Source organism: Caretta caretta, chromosome 10 (assembly GCF_965140235.1).
Source record: "Caretta caretta isolate rCarCar2 chromosome 10, rCarCar1.hap1, whole genome shotgun sequence".
In the NCBI taxonomy this organism is placed as follows: Eukaryota; Metazoa; Chordata; order Testudines; family Cheloniidae; genus Caretta; species Caretta caretta.
In genome coordinates, this window is record NC_134215.1 from 67163435 (window position 1) to 67185319 (window position 21885).

General features: G+C 44.5%; 2 protein-coding genes and 1 long non-coding RNA gene across 7 annotated transcripts in view; 1 reads left to right on the forward strand and 2 right to left on the reverse strand.

The window, feature by feature from the left end:
• TM6SF1 (transmembrane 6 superfamily member 1) overlaps positions 1 to 10685 on the forward strand; it is a 31244-nt gene extending 20559 nt beyond the window's left edge. For 3 of the 5 annotated variants that reach the window (XM_048866392.2, XM_075133135.1, XM_048866395.2), the window contains one exon: positions 9816 to 10183. In XM_048866392.2, coding sequence (XP_048722349.1) covers positions 9816 to 10007 — 192 coding nt within the window. In that variant the 3' untranslated portion in view covers positions 10008 to 10183. The other 2 variants (XM_048866394.2, XM_048866393.2) reach the window with 2 other exon arrangements.
• Positions 10686 to 12359: 1674 nt separating this feature from the next.
• The window catches only part of HDGFL3 (HDGF like 3), a 56795-nt gene continuing 47269 nt past the window's right edge, over positions 12360 to 21885 (reverse strand). The window contains exons 5-6 of the mRNA XM_048866396.2: positions 20547 to 20693; positions 12360 to 13621 (exon numbers count right to left, since the gene is read on the reverse strand). Of these exons, the coding sequence (XP_048722353.1) occupies positions 13616 to 13621; positions 20547 to 20693 (153 nt within the window). The 3' untranslated portion in view covers positions 12360 to 13615. The remainder of the gene's footprint in view (positions 13622 to 20546; positions 20694 to 21885) is intronic.
• Positions 14525 to 16449, reverse strand: LOC142073405 (uncharacterized). Its single transcript, XR_012670276.1, has 2 exons — positions 15180 to 16449; positions 14525 to 14645 (listed from the first exon to the last, which is right to left on the reverse strand). It is a non-coding gene; the product is annotated as an uncharacterized LOC142073405 (long non-coding RNA).

The window sequence follows — 21885 nt, forward strand, 5'->3', positions numbered from 1 at the left end:
ATAATTTGTCAAAAAAAAAATTCCACACAGGTAAATTGACCTGGCCTAGAGTACACATACGGAGCTATTTACCATTTGAGACAGGACACTTATAAAAAGTCTGGTATAACACATCTAATTGATTTGCCTTATATGTGGCAAAATGAAGGACCCCATAATATTTAGAGGATGGAGAAAATTTGGGCCTGAAGCTGTCACAACAACTCGAGGATAGTGCTAGAACACAAGGATACAAAGGTAATTGTCATGCTGTTGGGCTAATTGAGATTCTTGAATGAACTGGTGCATCTGGGCCATAGATGAATATCTGTGATTACATGGTTAGATTATACATGCTTACAACACAATTTAACTACCCAATACGGTGATAAGAATTGTCTTTAGCAACCGAGTAGTAAGACTTTGTCTCAACTACAAGCTGTTAGTATACAGTCCAAGATTGCCAATTTTTCCCAGCATGGAGATAGCATAGAATCATAGGACTGGAAGGAACCTTGAGAGGTCATCTAGTCCAGTCCCCTGCACTCATGGCAGGACTAAGTATTATCAAGATAATTCCTGACAGGTGTTTGTCTAACCTGCTCTTAAAAATCTCCAATGATGGAGATTCCACAACCTCTCTAGGCAATTTATTCCAGTGCTTGACCACCTTGACAGTTAGGAAGTTTTTCCTAATGTCCAACATAAACCTCCCTTGCTGCAATTTAAGCCCATTGCTTCTTGTCCTAGCCTCAGAGGTTAAGAAAAACAGTTTTTCTCCTTGCTCCTTGTAAAAACTTTTTACATACTTGAAAACTGTTATGTCCCCCCTCAGTCTTCTCTTTTCCAGACTAAACAAACCCAATTTTTTCAATCTTCCCCCATAGGCAGGGCCAGATTAACTCTCCTGTGGGCCCGGGGCTATTAGATTTTGTGGAGCCCCTGTATACAAGTCTTTTTCCTAATTTAAAACAAAATGATCACAATTATGGCATCGAGGCTATTAACGCTATACTAAACTTGCCTTTTAATTAACAAAAAGCCATTCTGTGGTTACATTTCAGTCTTAAAACATGTAGAATATAGTTAATTTAATTTAAAATAGCCTACTTCTTACCTTAGAACAGCTGTTATATTAGTTTCTTTCTGGGAGAGAGTTTGAGTGCAGGAGGGGATGCGGGCTCTGGGGGGTAGTCTGGTGCAGGAGGGGATTCTGACCTGGGGCAGGGGGTTGCGGTGCAGGAGGGGGTGCAGGGTCTTGGAGGGAGTTTGGGTGCAGGAGGGGATTCCGACCAGTGGCGGGGGTTGGGGTACAGGAGTGGGTGCAAGGTGCAGGCTCTGGCCGGGAGATGCTTACCACAGGCAGCTCCCGGCCAGCGGCACAGCAGGGCTCAGGCAGGCTGCCTGCCTCCATGCCGTGGCCTCTGCTGCTCCCAGAAGCGGACGGCTGCTGGCACGTCTCTGCCTGCCCCAGGAGGGAGGGGGACAGCATGTCTCCGTGCACTACCTGTGTCCGCAAATGCTGCCCCCGCAGCTCCCATTGGCCAGTTCCAGTATGGCCACGGCATGCAGGCAGCCTGCCTGAGCCCTGCTGCGCAGGGGCACCCTTAGCCCTGGGCTGCAGCCCCTAAAGCCCCTGCATTAATCCGGCCCTGCTCATAGGTCATGTTTTCTAGACCTTTAATAATTTTTGTTGCTCTTCTCTGGAGTCTCTCAATTTGTCCACATCCTTCCTGAAAAGTGGTGCCCAGAACTGGACACAGTACTCCAGTTGAGGACTAATCAGCTCAGAGTAGAGTGGAAAAATTACTTCTCGTGTCTTGCTTACAACACTCCTGCTAATAAATCCCAGAATGTTGTTTGCTTTTTTTGCAACAGCATTACACTGTTGACTCATATTTAGCTTGTGATCCACTATGACCCCCAGATTCCTTTCCTCAATATTCCTTCCTAGGCAGTCATTTCCCATCTTGTATGTGTGCAACTGACTGATCCTTTCTAAATGGAGTACTTTGCATTTGTCCTTATTGATTTCATCCTATTTACTTTAGACCATTTCTTCAGTTTGTCCAGATCATTTTGAATTTTAATCCTATCCTCCAAAGCACTTGCAACCCCTCCCAGCTTGGTATCATCCGCAAACTTTATGTGTACTGTCTATGCCATTATCTAAATCATTGATGAAGATTTCGATCAGAACTGGACCCAGAACCAACCCCTGCAGGACCCCACTCGTATGTCATTCCAGCATGACTGAACTACAGATAACTACTTTCTGGGAACAGTTTTCCAACCAGTTTTGCACCCACCTTCTAGTAGCTCCATCTAGGTTCCATTTCACTAGTTTGTTTATGAGAAGGTAATGCGAGACAGTATCAAAAGCTTTACTAAAATCAAGATATACCATGTCTAACGCTTCCTCCCTATCCACAAGACTTGTTACCCTGTCAAAGAAAGTGATCAGGTTGGTTTGACATGATTTGTTCTTGACAAATCCATGCTGACTGTTACTTTTCACCTTATTATCTTCTAGATGTTTGCAAACTGATTGTTTAATAATTTGCTCCATTATCTTTCCGGGTACAGAAGTTAAGATGACTGGTCTGTAATTCCCCAGGTTGTCCTTATTTCCCGTTTTATAGATTGGCACTATAGTTGCCTTTTTCTAGTCTTCTGGAATCTCTCCCGTCTTCCATGCTTTTCAAATATAATCGCTGATGGTTCAGATATTTCCTCAGTCAGCTCCTTGAGTATTCTAGGATGCATTTCATGAGGCCCTGGTGGCTTGAAGACATCTAATTTGTCTAAGTAATTTTTAACTTGTTCTTTTCCTATTTTAGCCTCTTCTGATCCTACCTCATTTTCACTTGTATTCACTATGTTAGACGTCCAATCACCACCAACCTTCTTGATGAAAACTGAAACAAAGAAGTCATTAAGCACCTCTGCCATTTCCACATTTTCTGTTATTGTCCCCCCTCCCCCGCATTGAGTAATGGGCCTACCCTGTGCTTGGTCTTCCTCTTGCTTCTAATGTATTTGTAGAATATTTTCTTATTATCCTTTATGTCTCAAAGGATGTCTCAAGCTAGTTGGATCTCATTTTGTGCCTTGGCCTTTCTAATTTTGTCCCTACATACTTGTGTTATTTGTTTATATTCATCCTTTGTAATTGCAATTAGTTTCCACTTTTTGTAGGACTTTTCTTTAATTTTTAGATCATTGAAGATCTCCTGCTTAAGCCAGGGTAGTCTCTTGCCATACTTCCTGTCTTTCCTACGCAGTGGGATCGTTTGCTCTTGTGTCCTTAATAATGTCTCTTAGAAAAACTGCCAACTGTCTTCAATTGCTTTTCCCCTTAGACTTGCTTCCCATGGGATTTTATCTACCAAGTCCTGTGCTTTGGACGATTTGTTTGTTGTTGAAAAAAAGCCTCATCCACCTCTTTTTCCTGGTTCGGGGCAGTGAGTTGTATGGGCCCATAGTGCCTAGGCTCCAGCAAATTCAGGGCCCAGGGGGCCTGGCTCCACCAATGTTCAGGGCCGGATCTCTCCCTCTGCCCTGCCTGCCGCCCCCGCGCGCTTCCCTCGGAGTGTCCCCCGGCCCCACCTGCCGCCCCCATGCGCCTCCCCCTAGCGTCCCTGCCTGCCCTAGGCAGCAGGCGGCTGCCCCCTGCAGCTCCACACTGCACTCCCTTGCCAGCCGCTTCCGGCTACAAGGGAGCAGCGCTGAGGGCGGGCTAAGGCAGCTGCTGCACCTGCAGAGGGAGGAGGTGCATGGCAGCCCTCCCACAGCAGGCGACTCTGAGCGGGGGGACGGGACTCATCCTGGCTGGACCTCCTGAGCAGCAGCCTGGGGGGGGCTTGGGTGAGTGTCATGCTGGGGGGACCAGGAAGGGCCCCCCCTCCCACAGAGCTCCCTGTTGCCGACAGGGAAAGGGCTGGGGGGGGGAGTCCTCTTTGGCCCCCCACCCCAGCCCCAGGGCAGCCTACCTGCTGTACCCCAAACTCCTCATCCCCAGCACCCAAACCCCCTCCTGCACCCCAGCCCTCTATCCCAGTCCAGAGCCTGCACCCAGCACCCAAACCCCCTCCCGCACCCAAACTCCTTCCCAGAGCCTTAGGTCGGAAGGGAGCGGAGAGGGGGGAGAGACTTGGACCTGTTCTGGGCACCACCAAAAATTACACAAACCTGCCACTCCTGTCCTGGTTAGGTGGTCTGTAGTAGACCCCTACCATGACATCACCCTTGTTTTTTACCCCTTTTATCCTTATCCAGAGTCTGTCTCTTATTTCCATCTCAACCTCAGTCCAAGTGTGTACATTTTTAATATATAAGGCAACACCTCCTCCCGTTTTTCCCTGCCGGTCCTTCCTGAGCAAGCTGTACCCTTCTATACCAATATTCCAGTTGTATATTATCCTACCAAGTCTCTGTGATGCCAATTATGTCATAGTCGTGTTTATTTACTAGCATTTCGAGTTCTTCCTGCTTATTCCCAGAGATATATGATAGCCACGTATATCATAACTCACATATCAGAGTGGAATTTGGCAAGATTTGTAAATGGAAAGAACCAGAGCGTCAAAAGATATCAGAATTGATGTTATATGCTTGAACTGGCACAATGCAAACAAGCTAATATAGGCAAGCCAGTGTCAACATGTCCAGCAAAAGCATATCAGTAAACCACATCTTTTAACAGATTACTCAGGTTTCACTCATTCTTGGGGAAGAAACAACTTCTTCAAACCTTATTTACCATGAGGAAAATGAAATCAAAAGTCAAAACACATGTTGTGTCTTTCTGTCATAGCTCCATAAACTTCATGTGCAGACATCAGACTGAAAACTTTTCTCACCATATGTTTCTCACAGCAAATATTCATAACTTCTGTATGCATCTGGGTTATTAAGTCATGTGCAACATTTTCTTGCTGAAGGCCGAAGAACATTGTTTGATCTCGTTTGTGGTCTGGCTAAAGGACACTGCTGATTTAAAAAAGGAGGAAGGAGAGGGAAAGCCACTTGCAATGCAGAAGTGAGGCTTACAGATTTCCTTTTTAGTCATTTAAGCAAATCTGGGACCCGAGCAAAAATTCTGCTGATTGATAGCAGTAGCTAAACCATTTGTCAAAAGTGATACACATTGTAGCATAACTCCCAAACTCTTCCTTTCCCTACCCAAGAACGAGAACACATGTACCAGCTTGCTCAACATTTAAGCAGTAGTTTGCAGTTACCAATATGCAAAGGCATTTCCTCTAAATGGTTTAGTGCACTGCAGAGTGAACTGAAATAATTGTCCAACTAAAAGCAATTACACTGATTTGGTCTAGAGCCCATACCTGTTAATTACTCAGGAAGAAAATGAGGGAGACAGGTTGTGTTTTAAAGGAAGTTGGGGGGAGGGGGTGTCATTTTCCATCTTTTTTTGGTCTTTTTAATACAAGTGACACTATTTCAAGAATTGTATTTGCTAAATTTTAAAACACCTGTAATTATTAATTAAAACTTATGGTTTGTGTTCTGTTATGGACAAAGAGCCACCCCCCCAAAAAAAGTAGAAAACTAAAGATGGAAAGCCAAAGCATTTTATCCCATGGGAATCTCCCTGGTGAGAGTTCACACAGTGCTACTAAGTGGGAGACTTTTGTTTCTGTCCTTTTGCAATTTATGTGTTTTTGCAAATGTAAATCTCAGAATAGTGTCTCCTAGGTTAAAAAAAAACACCTGAAAGGGCCAAGCCATTAGCATGGGAGAGGAGACATCTTTCTCAGAACCCTGTCATTTTAAAAGTTACGTAATGGGCCGCAGTTTGAATTACACTGCAGTGTCAGTTCACTGAGACTCCAAATATGGGTTATGACCTTCTGGGGTCACTGATCTTGTGACGCTACTTAACAATCACAAGAGTAGCACTTTAGGAGCCTTGATTTTACAAAGACTTTAGTTATCCTCTAAGACCTCACTAAAACGAACAGTTATCTATATGAGAAACTGAAGACAGGACTTACATGTCAAGTGATGAAAGGTTCAGCTCCTGTGCTGCAGCAAAACAGTTCCCCTCCCCACCCCATACAGACATAGCCCAAGTAATTCTCCCTTCCCAGATCTGAGCAGCAGGAAGTTTCTCTACAGGTTGCTAATCAGGCCCAGCTGTGGAGTATAGAGGCCAGGCCACATTCTCCTTCCTCCCTCAGCCTGTCTAGGCCACTGAGACATAGAAAAACCTGGCCCACTCAACCCCCGCTGCTTCAGTGGCTAGTCTGCAGGCTCTTATCTAAATGAGAACACACAGTGCTCAGAAGGGTTTGCTTGGTTGCCACATATCCCCTGTCTTTCCCTGCTGACTTTCCTTGGCCTTACAGAGCTCAAAGAGCCTGATGCAACCCCCTTGGAAATCAGTGACAGTGTTTCACTGATTTCAGTTGGCTTTAGATCAGGTCCAGGATGGCGGGAGACCTGCCCCTTCCCCTTGTCCAGCCCAGCCCTCTTTTCCTGTCTCAGCCTGCTTTGTTGGTTGCAGAACAATACAAACACCAAGACACCAGCCAAACAGCATTCGTAATAGGTCTGCAGCCAAAATGTGGGTGAAAAAACATTTTCTGTAGATGAGACGCTTTATTTGTGACTGCCACCTGCAAACTGCCACCTGCACCGCTGGCATTTAGCAGCTCAGAAGTTGCTGTGAGCTTCAATGACCAGCAGATTAGTAAAGGCTGAGATATGGCCCTCTTGCTGACAGGGTGACCAGATGTCCCGATTTTATAGGGACAGTCCCAACATTTGGGACTTTTTCTTATATAGGTGCCTATTACCCCCACTCCCACCCTGATTTTTCGCACTTCCTGTCTGGGCACCCTAATGGTCCAGCCTGGGCTTCAGCTCTAAAGGGGTCTCCATGTTAAACCCCTACATTCCCCATTCTAAAGGTCTGATATAAGAGGGTTCCTAGGAATGGCTTATTCCCTGATGACGTATGATTATAGAAATCCTACACAGCAAGGCAGATCTTGCTCTCAGTTATACGAGTGCCAGCCCATTGGCAAGACGTGCACATCTTCTGGATGTCCCTGCTAATGCACTGCGAACAAGGGGAGAGCTAAATTTTCATCATCTATTGGAAATACATCCTACACACAAAAAGGACATGTTATTACCCTCTACGGGAACATTACATGTTCATGAGGGAAAATCCTTTGTGTGCATGAGTGTATTGCATAAAAAATGGGACATGGCACACTGGCACTCTTAAATTTACACAATCGCCCCCCCCTGCTCCGTCTCACTTGTCCAGATCCCTTCCCCATCTAAAGGATTTTTCCCCATCCAGTCACTCACAATTCCTCTATGACCCACCCCTCCACAGAACCTTCACCTTATGTGGCATAGATTTGCCAGCATTATATGAAAACCCTTAGCCATAAATGGAAATCTGGACCAAGCAGCCCTAGATTTTCTTGCCAGCTTGGTGCTAATGCAGTTGTCAATGTGTATTTTATGCCCCACCTCCTGCCCCTGTTTCTAGTTAGAGAGCATGGGTGAACTCTGGACCCCAGTGGAGTGAAATCTCCCTTCCTGCAAACTGGGCGTCTGCAAAAAGATGCACAAATGTGGACTGACACATTCCTTGCCATTTGAGCCCTAATCTGGCTCCCAATTTAAATGAATGTGATTCTGCCCATTGCCTATAATTACAGCTAGGTCGGGCTCTTGGTGACTGACAGGCAGATAAAGCGATTTGATTTTTTTTTAAAGGAGAATTCCATTATCTGAATTGATAGCAGCAATAGAAAAGGCCCAGAGCAGATCAATGCAAATGATTAGCGGCATGAGACAGCTTCCAGACGAGGAGAGAGTATAAAGGCTGAGAGGAAGATGAGTAAGTGACACAGTGGAGGCACACAGAGTAATAAGGAGAGCAGATCTGTCGGGTGTGCCTGTTGATCCTCGCTGCTAATACAAGAAACAGAGGAGCCATAATGAAACTGAAAGACCACAAACCTAAGACTGATAGAAATAATTCATTTTACATGATGCATAATTAGTCAGTGAAACTCAGTCCATGGAGCTAGAAATAAGGCCAAAGATAGGATCCAAATTCTATTTTTGTGAATAATAAAAATAGCCAGTTTCATTAAGCTCAGATAAAAATGTAGAAGGGTTATAAACCCTTATGTGTCAAGCTCTCACTGCTTGAGATGAAGAGGAATGTTCTTCTCTGGTCCCCTAGATACTTCAGGGTGGCCATAAGTGCCTAGACAGACAGGCCCACATTAGACAGCAAAGAGCCTTCCGCTCCTTACCCCTGCTGCTGATGTTTTCAGCACCTTGCCCCTGGCCTTTGCTGGCTCTCTGAGCTGCCTGCCCCAGTGCAGTTCCCAGTGTGAAGTAGGGAGTGGGGTTGGGGCCCCGGGAACAATGGGAGGTTGAGCCATGTTCCCAGCAGTGGTGAGCTGCCAGGGGTGGGAGCTAGGAATGTGGAGGAGACAGACTGAGTTACTAGGTTATTAAAAAAATGCAATATATGGAGTGCCCCTGAGTGAGGCTTGCTTGGTAACAGATACTTAGGGAAATACCAAGAGCCACTCTGCTAACATGGGTTTGCATTTGATTTCTTTGATTACTCTGCTTCCTGACTAGGGCTTTCCAGAGCAGCTCTCCCCTGTCAGCTGGGGTGGTTAAATATACTGAAACCACTAGTACCTTTTCTGTTTTAATGCACATTCTCTATGTAACCTCCTTGCAGAAGATGATGTATTAGAACAAGCACATAGACTGTATGCATCTTGCACCTTTCTGCTTTGCTAGGCAAAGGCAAAATTCTCTGCTTTCGGACTCCTGGATAACTCCTGCTGACACCAGCTGAGAGCAGGGTTTGGCCCATAGTCTAATACTGCATTAAGTTCCAGTGTTCCTTTCCCTCACTGTCCCCTCAAAATCAAGCTGATGTTTATCTTCCCTTCTTCCTCCTGCTGCCAAACCATCAATTTGGGCAGATGATAGTTAATTTAAGTGAGATGTTGCTTGATATAGTAGATAACAGATGGAGACAAAAGACAGCAAGTATCCTGAGTGCTTCTATCTATAAATGTTTATTTATGCTAAAAATATGTTTCAGTGCCGTGAGCTCTCCTCTAGATATAACCTTAGCTGTACAATTAACCTATATTCCAACAACTCCCAGCTCACTAGCCCTTCCGGGCCCGATTTTGCAGAACTCCTACAGAAGTCAACAGGAGTTTTACCAAAGTCAGGTGTACAGGACTGGGGCAAAACATATTTTAGTGAGACTTAATTAGCTCCTTAGTTTTCCTATTTTCTAACATTTTAATACAAACTAAGGGTCAGATCCCGCACAAATTGGTGTCAACAGCAATATTACCATTGATTCCTGTGGGTGTTAGGCAAAATCTATAGACTTGCTACTGCATTGGGATCTATTAGCGCAGACTCTGTGTCCATGAGGACTTCACTGGCACATTGCATGGGTCCATGTCAGTGGCCCCTCCTGTATGAATAGGGCCTAAGACGTATGGGAGAGCGGTAGAGAATACTGAATTTGTTCACAAAATACAGCTGCTACTATCACATGGGAGGTACCATTTATTTGTATTATATCAAGGCCAGAATGATGTCAGATCAGAGAGTATTTTTATACTGCAGTCCAAAAGAATGATGGAGAATTGGGATTCAGGCATAAAGTGGGCTGCACAAAAAATGTTATTGGTAATGTGTGCATGTGAATATAGTAATGCAGATTATGCTGTCATTCCAAAATGTACATCATGCTTACCCATTCTTTTATATATATATATATGTATCTGCCACAGGCTCAGTTTTCCCATATTGGTGCTTCTCTTCATGCTCGAACACCTTACATCTACAGAGTCCCCGAAGAGGCAAAATTCTATTTTCTAGTACTGAACATAGTGTATGGAATCCTTCCCCAACTGCTGGCTTATAGGTGTGTCAACAAACCAGAGTTTTTTATGAAAGCAAAAGAAGAAGAAAAAGCTCAATAGAAAGATTGCTTCCACCTCTTCTTTTTTGCTATGTATATAATTGGTTTTTGAGGTAACTGGACTCTCTTATAGAATCCAAATGACATGTGGTTTATCAAAAATGTGTAAGATTGCCCAGTCCGCTTTGTGTATCATTACTGTAAAGAGAGAAAATAAAGGGAACTGCCTTCAGTTAACACTTCTCAACATTTTGCTTTTACTCTGTCATGGAGATAATTTCTAAAGCTATCCTTGAGTAAGTAAGCAGTTTGAGTTTTATTATTAATACCACATGGAGCTAAGTAATAATTATTTCAATGTTCTGCCCGCACAGACTACTCCTGGGAGAATTCTACGCAATGCAGAATTTTGCAGAAATTAATGTTGTGCACGCAGAATTTCCTTTCTTCCCCACAGAAATGGGCTGCAGAGCTGTTGGCCGTTACTAGGGTCCGCTAGACCTGGCAGAGCCCAGCTTGCAAACAGAAGACAAGGCTGCGGGAGAGGGAGGGAACTGGAGGGTTCCCAGCAGCTGCGATTCCCAGCATGCCCTGAAGAAAAGAGGCAGTAGCATGCAGGAAACTCTGTGCAAGACCGGGACCCAGCATCAAGCTGTTTCTCCCTTGGATTCCTGGGCTCTAGGGGTAGAGGGTGTGCGTGTCTGGGCCAGGGGGGGTCCATGGCTAGGCTCTGTGGGGGAGAGTGTCTGGACTGGGGAGGCATGGCTGGGCTCTGGGGTGGGGGGGCAGGGAGGGTGTGTTTGGTTCCCCCAGTTGGGCTCTGGGGGCAAAGTAACAGGAACTGAGTTGTCATAAGGATTTCTTTAATTCTACTATTCTATTCTACTCTACTCCTATTACAGACATACTCGCTGACAAGTATTTTGAAATAAATTACCAAAATAATTGAAACTGGCATGATTATATAGTATTATTTTGACAAATTTGCAGAATTTTTAATTTGTTGGTGCAGAATTCCCCCAGCAGTAACAGACTGGATTGTTTCAGCATTACCAATTCTCATAAAACTATGGTGGATTGTTTTGGTTAATATTTGGAAGTATGAACAATTAACATACATAACATGGTTACGAACATGTTTTATTGATCAAAAAGTATTTCTTGCAGATCAGCCCTGTTAAAAATCCTGAGAAATCTCTTAAAGAAGACTCTACATGCGAAAAGCAAATCATATGGTTCTGGAAATGCTGTTTAAGCATTCAGTCTTGCTCAAGTGGTGAGCACTCCAGGTCTCATCCAGCTAAGCATCTATGCACATGCTTAATCATTGAAATTGACAGGACTATTCACATGTTTAACTTTAAGCACATGGTTAACTGCATTGGTGAAGGGGGCGTCAGAGGGCTCAGCACTTCGGAGAATCCAGGTCTTAAACATTTCCAGGTGTTTTCAGAAGAGTTTTTCCACTGAACTTCTCTACACAGCTGCTTTTGCTCCTGGTATTTTGCCATAAACAGGCAGCAGCTAATATAGAATTTAGTAAGGCCTTGGCTGGTGGAGCGTACGTTTCTATTTGCAGTTAGAAGTATTTCTATTACATCAGAATATCTTTATACTAAAAATAGTACATTTCTGTCTCATTTATGGATGAAAATAGAGGATAAACTTAACGGGAAACATTTCATGCTTGGGTATTCTAGAATTTCTAAATTTGGAGAGTTCTTTTTTTCTTTTTTATAGTCTAAACACAGTGTTTGGCTCATCCATGTGCATGTTTCAACCTATACGGGGGGACTTACATACTTTAACTGGAGAATGTCAAACCCTGAGGGGAAGTTCACAGCAGTGGTCAGAAGAGGGTGTCTACGCTTTACAACTCTAGCCAAAAGGGCAGGATTCAAGACTCCCAGAGCATGTGTTGGTTGCAGTTTTGTTGTAGCCGTGTTGGTCCCAGGGTATGAGAGAGACAAGATGGGTGAGAAGCTCTGTGGAGCTTCAAAGCTTGTCTCTTTCACCAATAGAAGCTGGTCCAATAAAAGATATTACCCCAGCCACTCTGTCTCTACCGTAGCACACGTCAGTCAATGTTTGACCGGCAGAAAGGAGCTCATAACATTTATTTCCTCCAGGATCCAAACCTTCCTGGGTGTAGAGTCCTCCCTTATATATTTGAATTCAGCTCCATCCCAGCACATTCTCCCCAGGAAAACAAAACAAGAGCTGTTCAGCCGTCGCAGGATTTACTGTCTCACAAATAGGTATCACGCCCCCAATGTTTCCTCTAGTGCTTTCAAAGAAACTTTGAATATGGTCAAGGTGAATTTAATAACCTCTTGTTATCCAGAAAAAAAAAGCAATGTACAGAAAAAAAAAGATCTCACCTGGACTTGTATCTATTATTGTCAACTCAGTGTTAACAGAATGTTTTGCTTTAATACTTGAGTTACATTAATACCTCACATTATTACACGTATGAAGCCAAATATGACGCTAACTTAGTTGCTTACAACCTCAAACCTTACTCCCAATACACATTCCAATAAATTTATTCTGTAAAAACAATACATTTTTTGTTTTTGTTTTTTTTGTTTTGTTTTGTTTTTTACAGTAAACTTGTCAACTACAAACCTTGAATACGCAAAAGATGTTCCAAGGACAAGCATAACAAGGATTGATAAAACCAGACTAAATATGTTTTCACAATAAAAGCTGGCATAAAAATAAATAAAATTCTCTATTATCACAATAGCAACAATAATGTACACAGAATAATGGTTTTGGAATGCTTACTTCCTAGTCTAGATCTATTTCCAAAATTAAAAACAAAAACCAAAAACCAAAAACAGAAGAATGACAGGATCCTTTTTTAAGCCTTTCAATACTGAAAATTCGATGTTTTGGTTTGGTTTCATAAGGTTTCTGTATCACAATAAGCTTAGAAATGGAAAACATCCAAATGAATGAGCTCAAATTGTGTTGGCATTGGAAAAAATCCTTGTATTAATCTAAAGAAACACAAAAAGACTTTCACTAACTCCACATATAGGTACTAAGCCAGATAGTGTACATTACATCGTGATTTTGAGAAATATTAACGAGTATAACTAGCTAGGTATTTCTAATAAGGAAAGATATTTTATTACAGTATTGACCGTTGCAATGATCTCAGCTGAAGAAGAATTTTTCTTTCATTTTGTAAACGGATCAAAAAACAAGAAAGGATGGATACAGTGTAATTTAAAGTTATGTTTGTAGGTGGAATAGATTCTTGTGGTCTTGTATGTAGGGGATTAATTCCTACGGTTTGCTTGTTTTACAAAAATGCAGATTTTGAACTATTTAATTTGGAGTTTCTGCCTCTTCTCTTTAGAAAAGGCTTCTACCACATGTACAACTCTGCAACATCTCCATAAACCTCAGTCACTGGAAAAGGGCAACTCCATGCAACCAAATAATATGAAAATCAAAAGATATCCCTTAGAAAAAGGGTAAAATGTCATTTCTGCAAACACAACAGATAGGAATGTGAATAATGTGCATACAAACTGGGATGCTGTTGATGATACCAATGAATAGATGTGCTGACTCATATCAAATCCAAGAATATTAGACAACCAAACACGTAACCTTCTTGTGTTTTCCCTTCATGTGCAGCAGTCAATATGTTGGTTAAGTCTGAAAGAGAGGAAAAAATGTATTTAATGTAAGATTTAATGCATCAAGCTGCAGAGAACAAGATTCAAATGAATGCCTTATCTTTACATTTCAGAGTCACAGTTACACTCACTGCATGATACATGGCAATAGCAAGATTATTTTTAAGGAAACAGTTTGTGTTGCGTCATAAACACACATTATGACAAAATATTAAAGAACCTGGCTTGAGCATTTCGGACTTTATTCAAATAAAAATCTTTGTTCCATTTATGTTGGTGGATTTTGTCTCCCTGCCCCCATAATTTCATTATGAAAGGTGCAGGATACACCAAACACAACCAAGTTCTGTAGTTTTCTGTTTCATCAAACCCTTGGTATGCATCACGCAAAAGGTTAGATCACTGCTCTGTCCACAGGAGCTCCTGGGCCTTGCAAGAAGTCACTAGAAATGGCTGTGTGTTCTGCTCAAGCAAATGAACACTTGCCCACAATGAAAGAAATACAAAAACTGAGGGGTGTGTATGTTATTCCTGAAGATATAGCCTGGCTTGGAGCGCTCTGTGGGATGAAAAACATAGGCGGGAGAAACTCCCATGTTACTATTGAGTCAAGGCCAGCTCTTGTGCCCATTATCATTAATAGGAAGAGAATCAGTCCCTTTCTGTGTGGTCATAGCAAGTCTCTTGTCTTCATGTCTCAGTTTCTCCATGTAAAATGGACCTAGTGATACCTACCTACCTCACAGGGATCCATTAATTTTTGTCTCTCTCATGGGAGATGCTATATGAGTACTGCACACTCAGGCAGGGCTTCCCTTTGGGGACTGTTCTAGAAATCACTTGTAAAGAAAGGATTCGGAATGTTACCTGACCTATCTACCTACACACAAATTATTGAAGGAAAGAACCACACCACACACAGTCAACGTGAAGCAATCAACAATATATTTGTTTTTGTTCATTCCGAAAAAATCAACATCAGGAAAAAGGGGGCCAGAGGGTGAATCCACAGGGAATGGTGCGGTTTTCATTTTACACAGGATCTGGAAGGGAACAGGAAAAAGAAAACATTTTAACACTGTAGCAAGAGCAGCTCCCGCCCTGTACAAGCCCTTGCGGCAGTGTTATTCATCAATCACACCATGGCTGTGGGTGAGCATGTCTCTCTGAACCAAGCGGTTCAGCTGACTACTGCTGCCAGCTAAGGGAGCTCACTAGCACAATGGGCCCCCAGTCTGGCTGTAGCCTATAGCTGCTTATGGCTCTCTGGCACAGGGACCGCCTTTTTGTTCTGATTTACACGACAGCTGGCACGGTGAGGGCTTGGTCTGTGACCAGGGCTCCTAGGCACTCTGCAATACCAATCTAATTAGTAGAGGTCTGTGCTTTTGTTCCTGCTTTCTGTCCCCTATCCCTGGTAGGGATTCTTACAAAATATGTCCCATACCGCATGTGCAATGTTCTTCACGGCCCTTCCCCCTCCATTTCCCAGGCCAGTGATGCTTTGCTCTCCAGAGCTCCCACACTAACTTTCTTCTCTCTCCTGTTTATGTGTCGCTCGCTAAGGTTATACTTACAGGTGTGTCAGAGCCTTTGCCTGGAGATGCTCTCATTGCTGTTGTGCTTCCTTCCGGAGGGAGGTGCAGACACCCGTTAAAACAATTACAGACCGATTAGTCAACCAAATCCCGGTTGCCTTTTACTACAAATCCCTACTGACATGGTCGTTCTCCTGCATTAACGAGAGAGGCAGGGGCTGCACTAGTCAGTCCCTACAATGAAAACGTTACATGAAACATACAAAGCTATCCCACCATAGTGTTAAGGCTTTGCTCTTGCCAACGATAATGTGCCCATGGGGTTGAACTGAGGGGGCAGTGGTGGCCGCAACTATTTTCTCGGACTCAGTCGCACGTTAACGCTGCAACTCCTCCTCACAGCTCAGAATTACGACTTAAGTGCTGGGCCATAGCTTAGCACATGAGATAGAATAAAGACGAAGGGGTCGGATCCTCCCCAACATGGCTGCTGCTGCACAGGTGACAGAAATTCAGTCTGATACCACCCACACCCCCCGCCCATCACAGGGCATGTCTTGCCTACTCACAAATGTAGCAGGGGGTTTGGCCCCCAAGCCCGCAGCTCCCCTGATGGCCCACACTGCCCTCTGGAAATCTGTGCCTCTGCTCAGGCTCCTTGATCTCCCACTGCTCCTGCTGAAGCCATGCTGCCAGGCTCCCCCACTGGCTGCTGCCCCAGAATCTGCCTTCCAGAGCCGCTCCACTGCATGGATGGGGCAGAGGTTTCGTTAATGCTGACCCTAGCAGTGTTTACATACTTGCTAACGTCCGAAATGTAGGGCCCTACCAAATTCACGGCCATGAAAAACACGTCATGGACCATGAAATCTGGTCTCCCCCTGTGAAATCTGGTTGTTTGTGCGCCTTTACCCAATACTATACAGATTTCACATGGGAGACCAGCGTTTCTCAAATTGGGGGTCCTGACCCAAAAGGGAGTTGCACGGAGATTGCAATGTTATTTTAGGGGGTCGTGGTATTGCCACCCTTCCTTCTGCGCTGCCTTCAGAGCTGGGCGGCCAGAGAGCGGTGGTTGTTGGCCAGATGCCCAGCTCTGAAGACAGCGCCCCGCCAGCCGCAGCGCAGAAGGAAGGGTGGCAGTACCAGACCAGGCCACCACTTCTGCACTGCTGCAGGTGGCGGCTCTGCCTTCAGAGCTGGGCTCCCGGCCAGCAGCCGCCGCTCTCCAGCTGCCCAGCTCCGAGGCAGAGCCGCCACCAGCAGCAGCGCAGAAGTAAGGGTAGCAGAACCGCAACCCTCCCACGTAAACTTGTCACCCCCCCGCCCCCCCACACAACTCCTTTTTTGGCTCAGGACCCCTACAATTACAAACCTGTGAAATCTGAGACAAATTGAAATTATGGAATTTATGATTTTAAAAATCCTATGACTGTGAAATTGACCAAAATGGATCGTGAATTTGGCAGGGCCCTACCTGTGGGGCTTGGGGGTAGTGGTGGGCATGATGCTGCAGGGAGCAGCCAGCACCACAGGTCTGATCAGAGAGCCTCATCCCCATGGAACTGATGGACAGAGGATTATGATGCTGGGAGGATGGCTATCCCCCTGCTACCCTACCCTGGTGCCCACCCTGCCCCAGATCAGCGAGGGTTTCAACACGACGGTGTCCACGCAATGACAGCTACAACTTTGAGTGCCTTTATTTGCGTTGCTTTGAGTCAATCACTCATCTTGCTAGTACAGTGCAAAACCACCCTGGCACTGAAGCAAACAAAACTGGCCTGAAAATCAGGGACCTGAAACCAGCTCCCTGCTGCCCCACCATCCCTGTTGCACCTACCGGAAACTGGGCACAAGAGAATCTGGCCTCCTGTAGGTAAAAAATGTGTGTGGAGTCAGGAAAGCTGCACATGGAAGTACGGCAGAAGAACAGAGGATCCAGTCAGAGAGGAGCTAGTGGCCTGGGCGTAGGGACTACTGCCAAGTTCAAATCCTAGTGCTGACACTTCCTCCCTGTGTGGTGTTAGGCAATTCACTTAATCTCCCTATGCCTTAGTTTCTCTACTTGTAAGATGGGAATAGTGATATTTGTTTACCTTCTTCATACACGTGACAATTAATCGGGCATTAATTTTGAGGTCACAATGATTGCAGAATCCAACCCTTACTAAACATGCTGCGACGCAAAGTTGTTATTCTAGTTTTATACAGTAAAAGCTAAATGAAATTAGAAATGAGAAATGTTACACTGGAATATTCTGCTTAGAAGGTATTTTGAGGAAGCCTAAACATAGGTACGCAGCAAAGGGTTCTATCCAATGGGCAAGCAGTCTCAGTGGCTGCGAGCTTATAGAAGCCCTGTTAAGATTCATATTAGCCAACAGACTTTTGAGGTTCAGGTACAAGATGCAGTAATTCTGCGGTATCATTTTGGAGAGGCAGCCATGCTAACAGCAGCAGCAAGGGAGGGGAGACAGAGGATCCTGGGAATAGCTGGGAGGCTAGTATGAATTTAGCAGCAAGCCTACAAGAGGAGCTGAACCTGTGGGCTGGTGTGATAGCCAGCAAGCCTGGCTTATGATCTAATATCAAGGTGGTGTTCTCTGGCTAAACAAAGATCAGTCAGATGGCGAAGGTTTTTAAGGGGCGCTATGACCCAAGGGCACATGTTGATCTCCTACCTCTCAGTCAAAGCAATGATGATTAAAAGACAAACCCTGTCCCCTTAGAAGATGGGAGAGGTGCCTTCAGCACACTGGAAAAGCATCCAGGCACTATATAAATGGAGTGACTACTGTGATATTATTAAGACAAAAAGCAGTCTGTGTCCTCTGGGTAACTCATGCATGGCCACAGGAGGATGCATGCTGGGAGCACCAGAGACATGGAGTCTCATCTTCAAGAGCTCTCCTCCTCTGGGCAGCACTGCAGTTAAGTTAAGATGAATGTTTGTAGGCCTCCCATCATTCTAGCAGGTTTCCATGGCCTTCCACGGCTTGGGAGGCCACGCGGCTAGGCAGTGATCCTTGCATGGTTCAGCACCATACCAAAATGGTGGGGCTGACCAAGCACATTCCAGAGAGCAGCTTAAAGAGGCTGTTTGTTATATATAATTAGAGGTGCCAAAGTCAGCATCTTTTCCACACTGAAAACTGTAACAAAACAACTAATTTTCTAATTCCAGTCTTGCACAGGAACCTGATGAAACCTGAGCTTCCCTAACATAGAAAGGGCAGCCTAAGGTATATTTTTGTATTATGTTCCTGGCACCTTCTTATGACCAGATAAACCCACAGAGCTTGATTTTCCTCCCCACATAAACCAGGTCTAACTTCACTGAGATAAAGAGAGTTGCATTGGGGTAAGTGAGAAGAGGAGCATGCCCACTCTGTTCAAGTTGTGCATTACTGTTCAACTGCTCTTTCATAGATTGTAAGGCCAGACGGGACCATTAGATCAGCTAGTGTCACCTCTGGGTGAAATTCTTTGGTCTCTGATGTATCAGTTCCTGTGTCTTGAGCTCCATAACGTGTGTTTGACTAAAGTACATCTTCTAGAAAGGCATCCAGTCTTGATCTGAAGACATCAAGAGATGAAGACTCCATCCCTTCCTTGAAACAGAACTTTAAGAGCTACTGGAAAGCTCCAAAGAGAAATCCCGAGGAGGACTGAGGGTGAAATTTACCCAGTGTACAGGGGCGCAGAAGTCCTGTAGCACAGCAGAACCACAGTGGTTCCACTACATACGAGGTGGGCCGCCACTAAATAAGCATGACTCTGGATACCATGCCCCCAGTGCTCTTTATCAGCCCCTCAGAAACTGTGGTGTGGCAATGTCTGTAGTGGCCTGGGGACATAGCTCTGAGTGAGTGAGTACAGTGCTTATAAATCCCCATGGAGGAATTGTGCAGGGATTGTGGACCCCCTTCCAGCACAGGGCTTGGAAGTGCTGCAGGACAGTGCCTCTCCCTGTGTGTGGGTTAGGGTGGTGGATTCCATCCCACTCCAACCTCCATGTAGTTATAACTCTCTCACACATTTGATGCCATAGTTACTCACTGAAACTGGTCATTAAGCATTTCAAACCTGACCAAGAGACTAGGTACCGAATCCTGAACTTTGAAAAGTCATCCGGTCTTATTACTACGAGCAGGCAAAACTCCATGCATGGTAGTACCTTCTGACCATATGCTGAACATGGGATGTAGCTAGGGTGACCAGATGTCCCAATTTTATAGGGAGTGTCCCGATTTTTGGGTCTTTTTCTTACATAGGCTCCTATTACCCCCACCCCCGTCCCGATTTTTCACACTTGCTGTCTGGTCACCTGAGATGTAGCCTACCGCCATGTTACTCCCACAGGTATGTGTCTGGGAGTCTGACCCAAGCATTTGGCATACACTTTGCACCAATCCCCACCCCTAGGATCAGTGCTTACTTAGTGTTCTGTATGCCAGTGACAGAGCCAGCTCCCAGTATACTGGACAGCATGCCCAGCAGTTAAAGGGGTATAATCATGACAAACCCTCCTCAATCATAAAGAGCTCTGAAGGGGAGGTCGGAAGATACATTTGAGTGTGCGGTGTCCCACTGCATCATTCCCCACAACCCGGCCTGTTATCTGTGCAGTGTGAACAGAGTAGGACAATACAGAACAGGAGTAATTGTTTTTTTAAAGGTGGCTGCCGTTTGCCCATTGGGACAGGCCAGGATACGATCTAAACACATCAAGACACATCAGTTCTCCTGACCAACACTCTCCTTGTCTGTTGCTGGGCTCATAGTAACAGTGCCAGGGAGTGCAGTGGGGACAAGTATATGTGGATCAAGCTTGTGAGGCATGTGCAGGTTACTTCTTTGTGCCAGCTGCCCTGCTGCTCTGGGGCACAATGCCATTACATGCCCCCTTCAGCACAGTGAAACCCAGAGCAGGATCAGCCCAGAAACCTGCACGCACAAGGCCTGATTCTCCTCTGACTTAAGCCTGTCTGAATCAGAAGCGGCTCCAAAGAAACTGGCAGAATTATGTAGGTGTAAATCATGTGAGCGAACAAGCAAGCCCACTGCATTTAGTACGTCACAGTACAGCATGCACAGGCCCTGATTCTGCTCTCGCCTCAGTTTTGTAACAGCGCAACTTCACTGGAGCTACTCCTGATTTACACCGGTGTCAGCGAGAGGAGAAATCATACCCAGAGTGTTTGCTAAGGCTTGCTCACTCATCTAGGTTGAAATTCATCCCTGTTCAGGTCTAATGCCACTTACACCCTCAAAGCAGGAGTTGAGCAGGACTTATGCAGTGTGTATAGGCCTCTGCACAGGGTGCACTTCACCCCCGAGGGTCTGAGTCTGAGGATCAGTGGTAACAAACTGCACACAAAGGGAATGTGAACGGAAGATTACCCCTTCGCTGGTTTTCTGCAAATCTGAAGAAGTGTTTCTTGTGTCATTGCCTGCGTCTCCCGCATCAGAGCCGCTCTTATTTTCTTCCTCTTTGCAGTCCTTATCATCTTCATCTCCGGGAGATTTCCGTGACTGCTTGGAGGATTTCTAAATAGAACAACACAGTTAACAAACAAAAATCAAACTTCAGGGTGAGAAAGACATAGCCTGTGTTTTACAATGTGCGTGCAAGTCCATTCTTCTTGTCCTAGCTCATGGGCCCCTGTTTGAAGCTCTTCCTAGATACAGTCAATGGGGGTGGAAAGCATAGATTGGTTTCAACGTTCAGAGTTACAGCAACCGATGAAACGAGGAGAAATTAACAGCTGAGATAGGTGGGTAGCATTGCTAATCAGAGGTAGAGATGATAACAGGAGAAGGGTCATCTGTAGGTTTGGTTAGTTAATGAAATGATGGTGCCAGACTGACAAAAGTTTTGATTAAACACAGAGGTGCAAAACGAGAGCAGAATTGACAGAGCTGCTTTCCATACTTTCTTGGTGCTGTCAGTTTTAATATATGAACATTAAAGCCATACGGAACCATACATCATTCTTCTTCCCTTTATGTTATGCAATTCTCCAGCACAAAGGGATAGACCGTGGCTTTACTAATTCTCCATTTGTGCAGAGTCTTCCAGAAAAAAAAGGGGTAGACAGGACCTGAATTTCTAATGTGAAACACACACAGGGGAAAAAAATCTTTTTATGTATTTTTTTTTAAACCTACAAGTTCCTGAGTGCTGAGATCTAAGGTTTTTGTTCAGATCCTGGCCCATCTCTCATGCAAAGCTCAGCAAATCTGAAACTAGTCCTGAAATAATTAATGGAATATTTTTCAGTGACATTGTAAGAGGCCAGATTAATAAGACAAAATAAATCAAGCACTAATTCTTATAGGGGATTTTTTCCCTTGATTTCAATGGGCTTCAGATCAGGCTCATGATTAAACCAGGTTTAAAAAAGAAACGAAAAAGAAGAGCAAAGCCATCTTGAGCTGTTCTTGAAAGCACATTAATCAAAACATGACTGTTCTGGCAGTTTCATCATACACTCGATTATAATCAGTGCCCATGTATTCCTCAATTCTACAGTCATAGATTTTTGCTGTGGAATCCACCCCTTGTTGCAGACTCATACTACAGAACCCAATATTTCGTTAAAAGAAAAATATGGGCCATATTGTGCTACCAGTTTTTAACTCCCTGGGAGCTCTGCTTAAAACCAATGGCATGATACGGCCCTATGTTTCTAGTTCTTATGGTTGTGAAAATAACCTTGAAATGTGAACTGGGTGTAAA